We start from the raw sequence: 18,030 nt of genomic DNA, 5'->3' as shown, positions 1-18,030 counted from the left end.
CACAAAGTTTCCTCTTGGTAGGTAGTTGTCTCCATTTATAGCCCTTTGGAAGATATTGGTTAGGTTGGGAGGGGGAACCTTTGAGGTGACATCACACACCTGAGTCAAGGGGGCGGGCGGGCTGGCGCTGACTACATTGGGATTTGAGTGACAACCTGTTTAAATGAGGAGGTTTTGCAGGTAACCTGCAGATCTGATGCTGTGGGAGGAGTGCGCACACACACACACACACACCTGGGACTCGGCAGTGGAGCAACAGCAGCAAGGCACGCACATCCGAATCGTAAACCTGAGCTACCTTTCACACAATTGTGTTGAACATGATTAAGTTGCAAGCGTTATATCTGTTGTTGGCGGTGGTGGTGACTGCAGGTAAAACAAAAACTTAAGCTTTTTATATTGTTTCGAAGCGCGAATGGATCAAATGCTTATTAATATGCAACAAAATACACAGCAGTGGATCATTTGCAACAAAAGGAGTAGAGATATTTTAAACTTGTTTTTCTTTACAGAGAATGTGATTTCACTTTGGAATTAAACGGGGCTGAACTATTCGCAGTTAGAATCAAGCATTTCTTTTTTTTTAAGATCTGATTTTCCTGTAACTCTCAACAGAGGGAATTGTTCCCGGCTTCTGGTCGGTGCAGTTTAGTACAGCTGAACCGTTTTTAGAAACTGTTACCAGTATTTTGCTTCATCTATCGTGTTTAGCTGGGAAATGCGGACCTCTTCTTGTGTTTTAACTGTTCCCCCCCAAAAAATGTGTTCCAGCCGGTGTCCGGGAGGTGGATGGAACATCTTTGGCCGAAGATGAGAATAAATTGTTGGTTTCCTCTGGAGCTCCAGCTTCCGAACCCCCAATTTTCAGCCCCAATTACAGCCAACGGGTAACCAATGACTCCAGTGAGGATTATGAAGATTATGGTGATTATGCGGACGATTATGAACTTTTGACACCTGGAGAATTAGGAGATGGAATGTTACCAGCAAAAGGTTTATAAATTCTTTATAATGTAATCTTTAAGCCCATTGTTTATGCCAGTGAGTTTCAGAAACTACACCCAGACTTTACAATGTTTTCAGTGTCTTTAAGATAGATTGATTAAAACGCCCAAACTGTATTTAATGTTAACTAGTAATGCAGGAAGTGAATGTCAGACTTGATTCCACGTTAAACCCTAAGGGCAGCAAAACGCACCTGTTGTAAATGAATTGATGGGACACTAGACTTCAGCTTTCAACCGTGGTATGATGAAGTTCATGAGCAAGTTTTTTCTAATTAACCCTGTGTGCTGACCCTGGGTTACCTGCCTCAATGATTTCCAACAATTCTTAAGTATCTTTTAGACGTTATCAGCCCAATAACTAAAACATGGTCTGGAGATCTCTGCACTTACGATGGTATCTCTGGGTGATTTAAACGGGATTATTTTTGATGAAAATTGTCTTTTGGGCTTTCTAAATGTTACAACCATTTGACAATTTGAAGAGGGGTTTGGCACTGTAACCATGGAAACCATGGATGTATGACAAGAAGGAAGGTGTGTGCTTCTACCAGGCACTGTAACCAGATACTGCCTCAAATGACACAGAAGGTGCTCGTAATAAAAGCAGAAAGTGTCGGAAGAACTCAACCAATCAGGCAGCAAATGTAAAGAGAGAAACAAAATTAATATTTTAGATCAATAACCGTTCACCTGAGCTGCAGCTATTCACCTCAGACTATTGGTAGCGGTGTAACTGGAAGCATCCATTGCAATGGGATTGCAGGGAGTTGGAAAGTAAGAATTCAGTGGAACTTTAACAAATGTGCTTAAGGGGCTCCTGAACATCATGTGGAACTGGCTAAAGTACAATTTGGGAATTAGTCAATGTGTGGGAAGATCTAAAACTCCAAACGCGTTTGACAAGCCAATGCTGTAAATTTGAAATAAAAACAGAAAATGCTGGAAACCCTCAGCAGATCAGGCAGCAATCTATAGAAAGAGACAAACAATGAAAATTCCGCTAACCTTTAATCAGAACATTTGATAATCTGAGAAGCTGTTACAATTTTAATGGCAGAACACTTCAAAAGAGCGTTCACTCTAAAGAGAGCAATGAAAATAAAGTCAGGAATTTATTGCTTCACCTTGAGCTGTTTCTTCAGCTGTATCCTAGGATAGTTACAGTGATGATCATTTATTCACGTGGTGCAAGTATTTGATAAGAACACAAAAGTCTGACTTGTATTATACTTTTTCCTCATGCCATGACTCCTACAAGGTGTCTTCTGTCCATTTAATGAATATATTACTCTGAAGTCCTTTCCTTCAGCACAGATTGGAAGTTACACCTGAAATGACTCCCATTTTGACAATTTGTTAAATTACACCCAAGCATCTTCCCAATCTGATTAGAATACACCCAAAACTCAAAATGGGGATAAACTGGCAAAATTCAGAGTAAACAGTTGGCTGCCCAGGAAGCACCAATTCCACACCAGTTATTTCTAATTTTGAGTTTTAAAATTAAAATTTTCAACTCATTTCACCATCATTTCTGTACATCAGGCATAGCCAGATTCCATTGTGGAAAGAGTGTTTGTGATCTGGACCACTTTACAGGGAAACACAGTTCATCAATAAAAGGAAAAACTCATAGGGCAGCATTTTGCCATCGGCGAGTTGGGGGTGGGGCCTGCTCGCCGATGTGTAAAATGATGCAGGACGATGTTGAAGCCATTTTCAGGGTCATTGACACAATTAAAGGACCTGCCCGTCCAACCTTAAGGTCAGTGAGCAGGCCAGGAGGCCCGGTGGCAAATAGAGAAAACATGAAACCTCATCCAGCGGCGGGTTTAAAAAGTAGGGGTTTAAAAAGTTTAATAAAGTTATTACGTAAATTATGAACATGTCCCATCTCATGTAAGGGGGACATGTTAGGGAATTTTTTTTTCTATTTTTAATCTTTTTCAAACTGGCAGTGATCTCCCTGAGGCTGCACTTAGCCTCAGGGAGATGTGCACTCTATCATGCACGAAAGAGCACACTCTCGCTTTGGGGAATCTCACCCCCCCACCCCCCCTCCAGCCCGCAGCCCGCACAGGGAGCACAAGGCTCTTCCCCGCTGGACCTTACGCTGGGCAGGCCTTAATTGGCCCACCCATGTAAAATGGTGGAGGGACCCGCTTCTCTGGTGGGGATCGGCTCCCCACCCGCCAGAGATTGGGTCAGGCCCACCCACCCGACAGGCAGAAAATTCTGCCCTTAACGTGGGGAGGTTTTTAATGACATCTCATTGCCTTTGTGAATGCAGAATTGTACTGATATACATTGATAAAAATGCCATTAGAAATGTATTGTTAACTCACAGCATCAATCAGCTGTGGCAATCCAGATGTTGAAAATGTCATGTGAGATGAATTATTTGTATAATAAAGTTAGAAACGTATACCTGTGCACAAGCGCTATTGATATACATTTGTTTACATAGCATGTGTACACTTATGTAGGAAAAATTGTTTGTACTCTTTTAAAATGTTAGATAAATGAATAGAATCAATGTTAAACTGGGTCGGGGGACAAGAGTCAGAAATTGTGTGAAATGCTTGGAAATAACACATGTCAACTTGTGTTTACAGTCCAGCAGGTTGTTCAACCCAAAGACCAAGACAGAAAGAAAAAGAACTCAAAAAAATCTAAGAGTAAGGGAAAGAGGAGGAGGACCGGAAGAAAGAAACAGAAAGATCCATGCAAGACCGATTACAAAGACTATTGTATTCATGGGAAATGTCAATACTTGAAAGACCTCAATAAACCATCATGTGTGTAAGTCAAATCCACATGCAATCAATGGGACCTTCTGAATATTTATCTGGTGCCTCTTAATTTCCATTTCTGCACCATTGGTGGCTGTGCTTTTCCTAAGAACATAAGAAATAGAAGCAGGGGTAGGCTATTTGGCCCCTAGAGCTTACTCAGTCAGTCAATAAGATCAAAGCTGATCTATTTGTGGGCTTAACTCTGCTTCTCTGTCATGACTCCCATGTTGATCAGAAATCTATCTAACTCAGTCTTGAATATATTCAATGATCCAGTCTCCACTGCTCCCTGGGGAAGAGAGTTACAGACACCAATGACCATTTAAAAAATTCATTTATAGGATGTGGGCTTCGCTGGCTAGACCAGCATTTATTGCCCATCCCTAGTTGCCCTTGAGAAGATGGTGGTGAGCTGCCTTCTTGAACCGCTGCAGTGCATGTGGTGTAGATACATCCACAGTGCTGTTAGGGAGGGAGTTCCAGGACTTTGACCCAGTGACAGTGAAGGAACGGCGATATATTTCCAAGTCAGGATGGTGAGTGACTTGGAGGGGAAATTCCTCCTCATTTCCATCTTAAATGGGAGACCCCTTATTTTGAAACTGTGCCCCCCCAGTTCTAAATTTTCCCATGAGGGAAAGCATCCTGTCAGCAACTACCCTGTCAAGCTCCCACAGAACCTTATATGTTTCAATAAGGTCTTCTAAGCTCCCAGCGAGTACAGACCCAACCTGCTCAACCTTTCCTCAAAAGACAAACCCCTCACCCTTCTGCTGCCTGGGCTAAAGAATTCCCTCCCTAAACCCCTCCACCTCTCTTTCATGTCAGATGCTTCTTAAAATTGATCTCTTTGTTAAAGCTTTTGCTATCTGTCTTGATTTCTCCTGCTGACTCTGTTTCAAAAATGTCAGCAAGGTTCTTATTGATCTCACTCTTGTTAAGCACATTGGGACATCATACTACACTGAACGTGTGTTATTGTTTATTGAATTGGGGCTGACTTGCTCAGGGTAATTCTTCCTTGCAGGAAGCTCTGCTGCTCCATCATCTGTTCCCTTTATTCACGGGTCCTTTATCCAGTATAATTGGTTCCCAAATGATTTATTAAGGAATCTGTGTTCATAGAATCATATGACACAGAAAAGCGCTATTTATCCTTCATTGAAAAAACTATTTAACTAGCCCCACTGCCCACTGCTCTTTCCCCAAATCCTGCAATCCTCCCTTTTCATGTCTCTACCTGATTACTTTTTGAATATAGCTTTAATATGTAATGTCAAAGTTGGCCCTAGATTCAAATTATGTTAATTTTTTAAACCTGAGAGGATGTGTGTCCAAGCTGGAATTTTGTAAAACTACTGGGTGACGGTGCATCATCGGAGATAGAGTTTTGATATATTACATAGAACTTACAGCACTGAAACAGGCCATTCAGCCCAGCTGCTCCATGCTGCTGTTTATGCTCCACATGAGCCTCCTCCCACCTTATATCATCTCACCCTATCAGCATCACCTTCTATTCCTTTCTCTCTCATGTGTTTACCCAGCTTCCCCTTAAATGCCTCTATACTATTCACCTCAACCACTCCCTGTGCTAGTGAGTTCCACATTCTCCCCACTCTCTGGGTGAAGGAGCTTCTCCTGAATTCCCATTTGGATTTATTAATAACTGTATTAAATTTATGGGTCTTCGTTCCAGTCTCCCCCACAAATGGATTCATCTTCTTTACATCTACCCTATCAAACCTCTTCATAATCTTAAAGACCTTTATTAGGTCATGAGAAGAGATGCAGTCTGTTCAACCTTTCCTGATAGTTATACCCTCTCACCCCTTGTATCATCCTTGTATAGCTCTTTAAGCACCTTCTCCAATTACTCTTTTTTGTACACATGATGTGAAGGCAGAACTGTGATCAGTGCTCGAGACAAAGCTGCAATAGAGTTGTGGATGTGGGCTGTATGGAATGTTATAATGTGTGACCCTGGGTATTTGATTATATACTCTCAGCCCTGCTGATTTTTAAAAATCTCTGTTCACATTTGTCCTGTTTAGGTGTCTCCCTGGCTACCAGAATGAGCGCTGTGGGATCCGGGCATTGTATACTGGAACAACTGAGGAGAGCATCGATAGCCTCTCAATTGTCTTAGTGGTAGCAGCTGTAATGCTGCTCATCTCCATAATAACTGCTGTGATTGTTGTGACATTGCGGTAAGTATAATTGAGAGAATTTTCTTGTGTGCTAGCAACTAACTCTCTCTATGTTGGTATCTATAGTTCCCATCGCTTATAGCAGTTATGTTCATTCAAACGTGACTAACCCACTATAAATCATGGCTGCTATAACATGGCAGCAATATATCTGTAATCACAAGAATGTCCCTTTGTGTAACTATTTGTCCTATTGGATCCGCTCTGAGCTGTACCTTTATTTAAAGTAGTATCAATGCTCATAGTACAAACTGTAACCCCCCACAGGAACTGATTAGAGGGGATTAGAATGGTTTAATTACACAAAATGTAATTGAACGTTAATGAGGCACTATTTACTTATATATTCAGTGCAGCTTAAGTGCCAACTTGGGAGTGAACACAACTGTTTCTTAATAATAAACAGAGTAATTGAGATGACAACTTTGAAATTGACGTCAATGCAATTGCTTAATGGTTACTATCACTTTTTGTCTGATTATAACTGAGTGCCCATTTCAAGTATGGATGGATTATGTGGTTGGGCGTGTAGTTGAGGACATTGTTTTGACTGCCAACACCAGTTTATGCTTGGAACTTGCTCAATCCAACATTTCTGGGTGTGTGTATATCTGAAGGAAAAGCCCAACATTCTTGCTTCATTAAATTGCAACTAAACCTTCCCAACTCTAACTTGAGAACAATTTGGAGTCAAGTATATTAAGAAGTATCCACCCAGAAACAGGCCATTTAGCCCAACTGGTACGTCATTGTTTATACTCCACACAAACCTCCTTTTACCCTTCCTCATTTCACCTCATCAATGATCCTCATCGCCTCTCTATTCCTTTCTCCCTCATGTGTTAAGTAATATTAAATTGCTTTGCTTTCATCAGAACATTTCTAATAGCACCTCTGTTTCAGAATTAGGAGAAAGATGCGAGTCGAACATGACATTTTGAGTGAAGAGAAACAAACACTGAGAACAGAGAATGGAGTTGTAGTTGAAAAATGTAAGTTAAACTAATTCTGTGTTTATTTAAAAAAGAGTCATCAGACCTTGAGTTTTTGAACACAATGTTCAAAACTGATTTATATTTGTATTCAGTTAATAACTTGAAATGGATTTGTCAAATGTACAGACAGAGGGACTTGTGTGAACCTGGATTTCTCAAATCAAACAATACATGGATGTTCTTGAAGTTAAACCTACTTCAGATGTAGTCCAAAGCTGCTAGACTCTAGAACAACCCCATCACAATGATGACTATCCAGTTTGAGAAATGTCTGTATTGACGCTCTCGTGCTTTTTAACTTTCAAAACTATATAAAATTTCCCCCCCAAATCTTAGCTCCTTTTTTGTGCTATTTTGAATGTAAAATTTGACATTTTAATAAGTAGATAACTTAACGGTGCTATGAAGACACCAAAAAATGAATGGAGCAGTCAAATTTGGCCAAGAAAGGCATTGCAGTCACTCCTGTTACAGTGGCTAATCATCAAATTTGGCTGTGGTGGTTTGCACACAAGAATTCCACTCCACATATACGCTGCTCACCATATTGGTAAAGACTGAAGTATAGACGGGTTAGGGTTTGTGCCTGAAAATTTTTGTTTTATTATTCGTTCTCGAGACGTGGGGATCGCTGGCTAGGCCAGCATTTATTGCCCATCGCTTATTGCCCTTGTTCAGAGGGGCATTTGGAAGAGTCAACCACATTGCTGTGGGTCTGGAGTCACATGTAGGCCAGACCAGATAAGGAGAGCAGATTTTCCTCCCTAAAAGACATTAGTGAACCAGATGGGTTTTTTACGACAATTGCCAATGGTTTCGTGGTCATCATTAGACTTTTTAATTCCAGATTTATATTGAATTCAAATTCCACCATCCGCCATGGTGGGATTCAAACCCCAGTCCCCCCAGTGCATTACCCTGAGTCTCTGGAATACTAGTCCAGTGACAAGACCACTACACCACCGCCTCCCCTAAATGGGTGTTAGATTCCTTTGGATGTGCAGATGGAGTGTCCAAGGCCTTTTTCAGAAACCTTTCCAAAATTGGGCTGCTTTGAGCTCAGCTGGTGTCCGGCCTGCAGTTTTGAGCTTGTGGGAGCAGCCAGTAGCTGAGCTGCTGGTTTGTAGTGACTGCAGTGCTGTCAGAAAGAGAGGTATTTAAAAAAAAACAATTGCATGACTATGAAGCTGGAAAGATAGGACTATTTCTCCCAGATCCACAGCTGTCCCTTGGACTGTTGCAGGTCCTTGATTAGCACCTTCCTTTATGCTTCAGGACCTACCCAAGGGACATTGTTGGCTACACAACGAGGCAAAAATTAAAACCTTCTTCACCCACAAGCCTCCGAGGGACAAGAAGCAGGTGTCAGCCCTACCCGAATGGGTTTCAGAGGTCCAGTATCTCATGGCTCTGTCACTGGGATCATTTCTTGCCACCAGTTCGAGCTGGCAGGAGGACGCTATCCAATCTCACCACCCCATCCTCTACTCATTCCCCTGGTCTTTTCTGGAACCTGGGTAATTTTATCTTCCATCATCTGGCTGGAAACTTGAGATGCCAGTGCTCCTATCCTGGTGTCTCCAAGATTTGGGAAGTTAATTGCCAAGGCGCTGCTGTGAGCAAAAAAAGCTCAGCGCAAAATTATAGAGGAAATATAAAGACATTTTTTTTTTTAAATTGAAACCTATCCAGAGTCCCAGGCTAATGCTCTGGGGACATGGGTTCAAATCCCACCGTAGCACCTGTTGGAATTCAAATTCAATTAATAAAAATCTGGAATTGAAAGCTATCTCAGGAATGGTGGCCGTGAAATTATCATTGATGATTGTGAAAACCCAACTGGTTCACTAAATTCCTTTAGGGAAGGAAATCTGCCATCCTTACTTGGTCTGGCCTAAATGTGAATCCAGACCCACAGCGAAGTGGTTGACTCAACTGCCCTCTGAAATGGCCGAGCAAGCCACTCAGTTCAAGGGCAGTTAGGGATGGGCAACAAATGCTGGCCTTGCCAGTGATGCCCACACCCATTAAAAGAATAAATTTTTTAAAAATTAATGCTTTAGTTATAAAACTATTGAAATGGAGGGGTGAGAAAGGTGTGTTTCAGAGTCAAGAATCAACCAATTGGTTAATAAGGAGTTTATTCACTTTCCGATTGGCTTTGGGAAGCTGGGGCTTCATGAGGAAGGACGCCTGGGTGGTCAGTTGTTGGAGTGAGAGTGCGGGGCATTTGGAGGCAGCTGGTCATGTGATTAAACCCCCAGGTAACCTGAGTGAGGTGCTTTGTCTGCCCATTTGAGAAACCCACCACATTTCATCCAACGGGAGAGCAGTCCATCCAGGTAATATAGTTACCCTGTAACTGGAAATAGTTGTTGTGATTTCGAATCCAACTTACCCAGGAGAATTGTATCAGACGGCGACCTGAGATATTCACAGCTCTAGCAACATTGACGCTCAGCAGGAAACAAAGCCAGGGAGCCACAAATAATGGTGTTTCTCATCACACCTCTGCTTCAGTAACCCTCTGTGCTCCTTCTTTTTGTCCCACTTGAGATAAACAGTTGAAGATAAAAAAAGACCAAATTTAGAGAGAAATAAGCTCGTTTTTAATCTATGTCCAGAAGGATGCTTCGCAGCTCCTGTTCTTTGCCTCATTGATGCTAATGGCTGATAAACTTGTATTTTCAGGAAGGGCTGAATCAGACATCTGAAACCTGGAGAAGTCTCCCAAAACATCGATCGCCTGCATCTATTACAGGATGTCCACTCCCATCTCCCTTTTCTGTTTCATTGCTGTTTTTGATGTATACAAAGTACACAAAGCAAAATCTGATAATATGGCTAACGTGTAACATGAATGAAACAACAACAGCTTGCGTTTATATAGTATCACAACAAATAATTAGACGTCCTATGGCAGGAGGTGTAGTCGAGCAAAAATTAGCACTGAGTCAAAGAAGGAGATAATATCAAGGGCGGCTAAAATCTTTGGAAAAGAGGTAGACTTTACAGGGTTTCTTAGAGGAAGCCAGAGGAGGTGAGCAAGCAAGTTGCAGAGCTCAGGATCTAGATGGTTGAAGGCACCTTGGCAAATGGTGGAGCAAATGGGGTGGGATGCAAAGAGGAAAAGTTAGAGAAATGCAGAGTTCTCTCACGCTTTGAATGCTGGAGTTTGCAGAGAAAAGATGGGGCAAGCCGTGGAGGGATTTGTGAACAAGAATAGCAATCTTGAACGTCAGTCTTTGATGGATTGGGAGCCAGTGCAGGTCAATGAACACGGAGGGGTGGTGGTCAAACAGGACTTGGTGGCACCATGCTTTTGATAAGCTGAAGGTTAAAGAGGGTAAAGGATGGGAGGTTGGCCAAGAAAGTATCGAATTAGATGAATTTTAAGGTAACAAAGGCATTGAAGGAATTTTCAACAGCCAATTGGCTGGAGACTGGCAATGTTACAGAAATGGCACCACAGGGCAGCAGACAGATGAGAAAATTTGGTAATTTAACCTGGTCGCTTTTTTGCAGAAGAGGATTTTATTGCGTTAACTGTTACTAGTTGAGGAGAAAAGTATGATTTGTGCTTTGTATGTAGCTCAGATGCATTGCACATTGATCAGTGTTCAATGTGGAGCACATTTGAATAAATTTTAACCTATCTCATTCTCACACAATGTTAATCTGTACATAAAAGCAAAAAACTGTGGATGCTGGAAATCCAAAACAAAAATAAAAATAAAAATACCTGGAAAAACTCAGCAGGTCTGGCAGCATCCATAAGCTTATAATATATGGCTTATATTTCATCTCTCTTCTATTTTTACTTAGTTCTTTTGAAGAGTCATGCAGACTCGAAACTTTAACTGTGTTCCTCTCTGCAGATGCTGTCAGACCTGCTGAGTTAATCTGTGCATATTCAGCAAGGATTACCCAATAGGGATTGGGGGGAGGAAATAAATACAATAACTATCATTAGAGAAAAAGTACTAGGGAAACTAATGGGGTTAAAGGCCAATAAGTCCCCTGGACCTGATGGGTTGCATCCTAGGATATTAAAGGAAGTAGCTACAGAGATAGTGGATGCACTGGTAGTAATCTTCCAAGAATCCCTAGATTCTGGAAAAGTCCCAGAGGATTGGAGAACGGCCAATGTAACACCCTTATTCAAAAAGGGAGGGAGACAAAACACAGGTAACTACAGGCCAGTTAGCTTGACATCCATCATTCACAGAATCACAGAGTGCAGAAGAGGCCCTTCAGCCCATCAAGTCTGCACTGACAGGTGAGAAACACCTGACCTACCTAATCCCATTTACCAGCTCTTGGTCCATAGCCTTGAATGTTATGACGTGCCAAGTGCTCATCCAGGAACTTTTTAGAGGATATGAGGCAACCCGCCTCCACCACCCTCCCAGGCAACACATTCCAGACCATCACCACCCTCTGGGTAAAAAAGTTTTTTCCTCATATCTCTCCCCTAAACCTTAGGAAATTAAAGGTCATTAAGGTTGAGAGAGACAGATTTTTAATCAGTAAGGGAATCAAGCATTATGGGGAAAAGGCAGGAAAGTGGAGTTGAGGATTATCAGATCAGCCGTGATCTCATTGGATGGCGGAGCAGACTTGATGGGCCGAATGGTCTACTTCTGCTCCTGCGTCTTATGGCCTAAGGACCAGGAATTTTGTGTTTCCCAGCAATCTTTCCCCCTTGTATTGTGTCCGTACAGCCCTGTTGGAGTTTCTCACACACTCAGCACAGGTCTGGCTCAGCCAATCACTGCCCTCACCAGTTGACCTTTACCCCCCTGCTCTGGCTCCTTGGATTGATTGAAGTTTGAGTGTAGAACCTCTTTCAAGGATTCCTTCAGATTTGTTAACGTATCAGTATTTATTTCTTATTTAATGTTATTTATCGACATTTTTTATGAATTGTACAAATTTAAAATGCTGCCGCATAAAGTATTCAATAAAAAAAGGTCTTGTATAAATTTGTCTCTTTGTATGAATGGAGGACATTGGCTTTACTATAAAACTTTAAGGGGAGTGGGCACGGGCGGGCGCACAGCTGACATTTGACGCGGGCAGAGCCAATGAAGGCCCACCCAGCTGAGCGCTCCCTGTGCGGGCGATGGGGTGGGGGTGGGGGTGGGGAGGAGGGAGAGTGGGGGCCTGTGCTACATTCATGCACGCGCCCAGAAGAGTGCAGAAATCTCCCTGAAGCACAGACCGGCCCCTCAGGAAGATCATTTTAATTTTAAAAATTTTAATGAAGGCAAAAAAAATTTTTTGAAGACATGTCCCCCTCATGTGACAGTGTCACAGAATCTGTGCCATGTCAATGGAAAAATTCCCTCAAACTTTAAAAACCTTCGTGAAACCTCGTCCCACCCGTGGATGAGGTTCCGTGAAAAATGCGAAGGCCGCCTGGGCCCTTCACCTGCCCCCTCCCCCCACCCCCCACCCCCCGACCACCCACCCCCTCCCTCCGCCGACCTTAAGGTTGGACGGGCAGCTCAGTTAAATACTTTAATTGATATTTAAATGGCCTTAATAGGCCTTTGACAGTTTGGCGGGCGCGCAGCTGACTCCGGTGTGCGCCCGCCGAACTGAATGTCTGTGTGCTGTCGGGAGACACGCCCCACGTCACCGCGCGTCACTTCACACGTCGGCGAGCAAGGCCCCACCCCTGCTCACCAACCCGAAGATTGTGCCCTAAAACTCCACACGTTCCCCTGTTTCCCTTGATATTATTCACACCTCAGGCAGCATCCAATGTCTATTTGAAGAACATTTTGCAAAATAGAAACTCAAACTTCAATATGAAACCAAAACCTGTTGGGAAGTTTCCTAAGAACTTGGAAATTCCTGTGTCCATCTTACTGTAGGGAATGATGTTGCTCTGAATTGAAAGTGAACTCTGCACCTTTTCACTTGTGGGAATTTGCTGACAATCCCTTTCTGTATCGGTGGAGATAGTAGTTATACTTACTGTCAGATTGAAACCACTAAAAAACAAAGCCGCACAATGTAGCAAAAGTGATTTAACTGATGAAACTATATATTTCGCTCCCCCACTGCCATTCCAAGTTTGACTCACTCTTTGCCTACATTTGTATCTCCTGAAGGGTCCATAGCAGCACTTGTCCCTAACTCCTTAATAGAAGAAACCTCTCCTCATTTACAACTGCTCCCTCCTCCCCTCTTGCCGGCCTTCCTAGCTGACATGTATTTCCAAATTCTTCCCCCTCATGCTCAACCCTTCCACCACCGACCCCTGTGGATGCAGCCAGAGGATCAATAAATGACATTCCCCTCTTCGCAACGCCACCCAGATTTTCCTTTAGCAGCTCAGTCGGGATTTTGCACCTGATTTTACTCCCATTTACACCAATTCTTTAATGCCAGCTTCAGCTGAAATTTCCTGTGCACCTCAATAAACTATGCTGGGACATTAAAAATAAGAGAAATTAAAACAAAATGCTGGAAAAACTCAGCAGGTCTGTTAGCATCTGCGGAGAGAGGAACAGTGTTAACGTTTCGAATCAAATCTGATTACGCTCTTAATTCTCCAGTCAGGAATGCTTGGGACCAAGTCATTTCTGGATTTTGGACTTTTCTGGATTATAGAATAGCGTTAGAATTCCTAACCACTAGAGTGTGAAGTGGAAAACACCATAGATATAAATATTTACCTGGGACAAAGAACAAGGATGAAAAATGAATCCATGAGTTGCTTGTGTCTGCTCAAAAGATTTCTGGCCAGTTGGTGTTTCCGAACAACAGATTTCCAGCCTGTTTTAGCAGAATAGGTCAAAGGAGCAGAAGCACTGTCATGTAGGTTAAGTTTTAAAATGTATCTCAAAAGAGAAGAGAGAGGCAGAGAGGTTTAGGGAGGGTGTTCCAGAGCTTAAAGCCCAGGCATCTGAAGGTGCAAACGCCAATGGTGGAGCGTTAAAAATCAGGGATGTGCAAGAGGCTGGAATTGGAGGAGCGCAGAGATCTTGGAGGGTCAACCATGGATTCAATCTAGCTCAGCGCAGTAATTTAAACAATGAAGAGTTGATTAGAAATAGTCGAAAGCAACTGGTTTTATGCATCTCTCCACAGATGCTGTCAGACCTACTGAGTTGTTCCAGCATTTTCTGCTTCTGTTTTGGTTTTACGCATCGATGATTGCGCAGTTGGATAAGTTTGGAAAATTACACCAGTTCTCAGTGTTTTTCTTGAACATGTATTTGGGAAAAGGTCATATTGTGGGAAGTATCCAGCAGCTCACATAGGAACTGCGTGGTAATGTACCCATTACAATTTTGTTCTTGATTTTGCATAGTTAAAAACAATTCCATTCTACCGGAGAGTAAGCTGATAAACACAATTAAACTGCTTGACTAGGGAGGGACAGAAGAATCACGTGATACATATTGTTAAAAAGTTTGAGATACATTGATGTTTGGGATTGTAACACGTGACGCAACTAAAAGATCCTAAAACTTCATCTGATTAATAAAGTAGCATATTGGAACAGAATACATTAAATGTATTCTACATTTTTTTAATTCTACATTTTTTTATCTTCAGGAATTTATCAATAGTCATTGCATCGCTGTAGGTGGTAGCTACACAGCAGTTTTAAAAATTGTAATACTCTCACCTCCAATCAGGTATCCAGGGCGCAGGTAAGTCCCAGGGTGGGGGGAAGGGGGGTGCAGGTAAATGTTGGTGGGAAGTTAATCCTGGGGAGGAAGGTAAAATCTGAGGAGGCAGGTAAATGGCAGATGGAATGGAGGGGAAGGCATATGTGGTCCAACAGTGAACTACAATACTGCAGTGCAGTCCTGGGGAGCACCTCTATCTCTTAGTTGTAGATATAGTTTCTCAATTTCTGGATCACCAAACTGCTGTTTGATCATACGCTTTAATGGCAGTTTTTATATCTAGACAGATATCTAGCCGGGAAGAGGCCAATGCTTCATCTAAACTGTAGTATTTTAGCTATCTCTTTAAAAACAAAACATGCCTGGATCTGACATGTGATTGTGAAGGTCTTACAAGAATTTAAGGAGATCAAATACTGAAAGTAGCCATTAATATTCTACTGATATTAAAGCAAGAATGATAGTCTTTCTTATGTTCTTCAACGACATTTATCATTTCTTCATTCTCTATATCCTCAAACCTTCCTTCAATATTTTTACACAGTTCCACCTGGTTCGTTCTCCATCTCTGTCGCTGTGTTCACACAACCTGCCTGAAGTGATTCACTTCCAGAACATTCTTAATTTTCCCCTGAATTTTGGCTTTTTTTTATAGATTTCCCTAAAATTCATGCAAATAGGTTCACTCACATCTAGAAGATTGACCTAGTTGGGGCATTTGAGATGATTAAAGGATAGGGTGGATGGAAAGAAACTATTTGCGCTTGGGAGGAGAGTCCAGAACAAGGGAGCAACATCTTAAAATTAGAGCCAAGCTGGTCCAGGGGTGATGTCAGGAAGCTTTTCTTCACACAGAGGGGAGTGGAAATCTGGAAAAATCTCCCCCAGCAGATTTGAGGCTGGGGTTCAACTGAAAATTTCAAAACTGACAATGATAGATGTTAGATATTAAGCTTTATGAAGTCAAAGTGGGCAGGTGGAGTTAATACAGATCAGCCATGGCCTAATTCAGGCTTGTCCAACCATCGGCCCACAGGCCGGATTGTGCTCCCCCCCAGCGCGTGTGGCCCCAAGGCAGCTTTCGGGATGTGAGACAGACAGGCAAGGCGAGGGGAATAGTCTGCAAGGAGCTTCTCTTTCAATCACAGGCTGCTCCTCTCCCATGTTTGCTGCTGATAGACTCACCAGTGAGTAGGGTGTGTGTGTGGGAGGGAGTGAGGGAGTGAGGGTGTGTGTGTGTGGGTTAGGGAGTGAGGGTGTGTATGGGGGAGGGAGTGAGGGAGTGAGGGTGTGTGTGGGGGAGGGAGTGAGGGAGTGAGGGTGTGTGTGTGGGTTAGGGAGTGAGGGTGTGTATGGGGGAGGGAGTGAGGGAGTGAGGGTGTGTGTGTGGGAGGGAGTGAGGGAGTGAGGGTGTGTGTGTGTGGGTTAGGGAGTGAGGGTGTGTATGGGGGAGGGAGTGAGGGAGTGAGGGTGTGTGTGGGGGAGGGAGTGAGGGAGTGAGGGTGTGTGTGTGGGTTAGGGAGTGAGGGTGTGTATGGGGGAGGGAGTGAGGGAGTGAGGGTGTGTGTGTGTGGGTTAGGGAGTGAGGGTGTGTATGGGGGAGGGAGTGAGGGAGTGAGGGTGTGTGTGGGGGAGGGAGTGAGGGAGTGAGGGTGTGTGTGTGTGGGTTAGGGAGTGAGGGTGTGTATGGGGGAGGGAGTGAGGGAGTGAGGGTGTGTGTGGGGGAGGGAGTGAGGGAGTGAGGGTGTGTGTGTGGGTTAGGGAGTGAGGGTGTGTATGGGGGAGGGAGTGAGGGAGTGAGGGTGTGTGTGGGGGAGGGAGTGAGGGAGTGGGTGTGTGTGTGTGTAGGGGAGGGAGTGAGGGTGTGTATGGGGGAGGGAGTGAGGGAGTGAGGGTGTGTGTGGGGGAGGGAGTGAGGGAGTGAGGGTGTGTGTGTGGGTTAGGGAGTGAGGGTGTGTATGGGGGAGGGAGTGAGGGAGTGAGGGTGTGTGTGGGGGAGGGAGTGAGGGAGTGGGTGTGTGTGTGTGTAGGGGAGGGAGTGAGGGTGTGTATGGGGGAGGGAGTGAGGGTGTGTGTGGGGGAGGGAGTGAGGGAGTGATGTTGCGTGTGGGGGAGGGAGTGAGGGAGTGAGGGTGTGTATGGGGGAGGGAGTGAGGGAGTGAGGGTGTGTGTGTGGGGTAGGGAGTGAGGGAGTGAGGGTGTGTGTGTGGGGTAGGGAGTGAGGGAGTGAGGGTGTGTATGGGGAGGGAGTGAGGGAGTGAGGGTGTGTGTGTGGGGTAGGGAGTGAGGGAGTGAGGGTGTGTGTGGGGGAGGGAATGAGGGCGTGAGGGTGTGTATGGGGGAGGGAGTGAGGGAGTGAGGGAGTGAGGGTGTGTGTGGGGGAGGGAGTGAGGGAGTGAGTACCTTACCCCAGTTTCAGGACTCTCTCTCATTCTCACACCAACACAGACACACACACACTCATGGTGGGTGAGGATGATCGAGTGAGACCCCTGAGACTGGGAGTGAGCCAGACACACAGGCGCTGACCCTCTCACACTCTGATCACTTTTATTAATTACTCTTTTTTAAATTAACAATTTATTGCTATGATGCTGCTTTATATTTGCTCAGCAATTGTTTTTGTTCTTCACACAGGTCGAGTATCCTTTCTCTGGAACCCTTGGTGCCGATTGCATTTTTGGGTGTCAGATTAGTTTGGTTTTCGGACACCACAAATAAACTTACATTACAACAGCCTAAACCTAGGCTCGCTCCAGTTTAACGTCAATCAAATGGCTGGAAAAGTAAGATGTATCTCTGAATAATAAATACAGGTTACATGTAATAAGTTTTTTTTGACATGTTTACCACAAGGTAAACACTGCAAACAGACAACTAGACTTCCCACCCTAAAGGTCAATGGGGGTCAAAAAACGGTGCTGATTTTGGATGTTCAGTTTTCTGGTTCTGGGGCAAAGGATACTCGGTCTGTGGCCCAACCTTTTTTGAAATTCAGTTTAATGTTGTGCCAAACATTAGGCAGAATTTTACCCTCCCCCATGGGCGGGTTTGTAGGTGGGGGTGGGGGGGGTGAGGGTGGGGGGTGGGGGTGGGGTGGGGGGGTGGGGTGGGGTGTGGGGTGGGTGTGGGGGGGTGGGGTGGGGGAGGGGAGGGGTGGGGGAGGGGAGGGGTGGGGGTGGGGGGGGGTGGGGTGGGGGTGGGGGGGTGGGGGGGTGGGGTGGGGGTGGGGGGGTGGGGGGGTGGGGTGGGGGTGGTGGGGTGGATGGGTGGGAGTGGGGGTGAGGGTGGGGTGTGGGGTGGGTGTGGGGGGGTGGGGTGGGTTGAGGGTGGGGGTGGGGTGGGGGGGGGATGGGTGGGAGTGGGGGTGA

General features: G+C 44.3%; 1 protein-coding gene across 2 annotated transcripts; it reads left to right on the top strand.

Annotated features, from left to right (window-relative positions):
- Positions 1 to 234: 234 nt before the first annotated feature.
- LOC121282407 (amphiregulin-like) lies at positions 235 to 10,791 on the top strand. Of its 2 annotated transcripts, none has more exons than XM_041196132.1 (6): positions 235 to 372; positions 772 to 924; positions 3,623 to 3,809; positions 5,857 to 6,012; positions 6,916 to 7,004; positions 9,699 to 10,791. In XM_041196132.1, coding segments are annotated over exons 1-6 (639 nt in total). In that variant the 5' UTR covers positions 235 to 320; the 3' UTR covers positions 9,701 to 10,791. The 2 variants fall into 2 exon arrangements, with proteins under 2 accessions (XP_041052066.1, XP_041052061.1); XM_041196127.1 differs by having other exon boundaries at positions 772 to 993.
- The last annotated feature ends 7,239 nt before the right edge of the window (positions 10,792 to 18,030 follow it).

Source organism: Carcharodon carcharias, chromosome 1 (assembly GCF_017639515.1).
Source record: "Carcharodon carcharias isolate sCarCar2 chromosome 1, sCarCar2.pri, whole genome shotgun sequence".
NCBI classification, from domain to species: Eukaryota; Metazoa; Chordata; class Chondrichthyes; order Lamniformes; family Lamnidae; genus Carcharodon; species Carcharodon carcharias.
This window is presented reverse-complemented; position numbering and strand designations above follow the sequence as displayed.

Excerpts from the sequence above, each read along its gene's own strand:
- LOC121282407 (XM_041196127.1), top strand. The coding sequence starts at position 321 with ATGATTAAGTTGCAAGCGTTATATCTGTTGTTGGCGGTGGTGGTGACT. Across the intron at positions 373-771 it reads GGCGGTGGTGGTGACTGCAG|CCGGTGTCCGGGAGGTGGAT; the intron begins GTAAAACAAAAA and ends AATGTGTTCCAG. Across the intron at positions 994-3,622 it reads TGGAATGTTACCAGCAAAAG|TCCAGCAGGTTGTTCAACCC; the intron begins GTTTATAAATTC and ends TTGTGTTTACAG.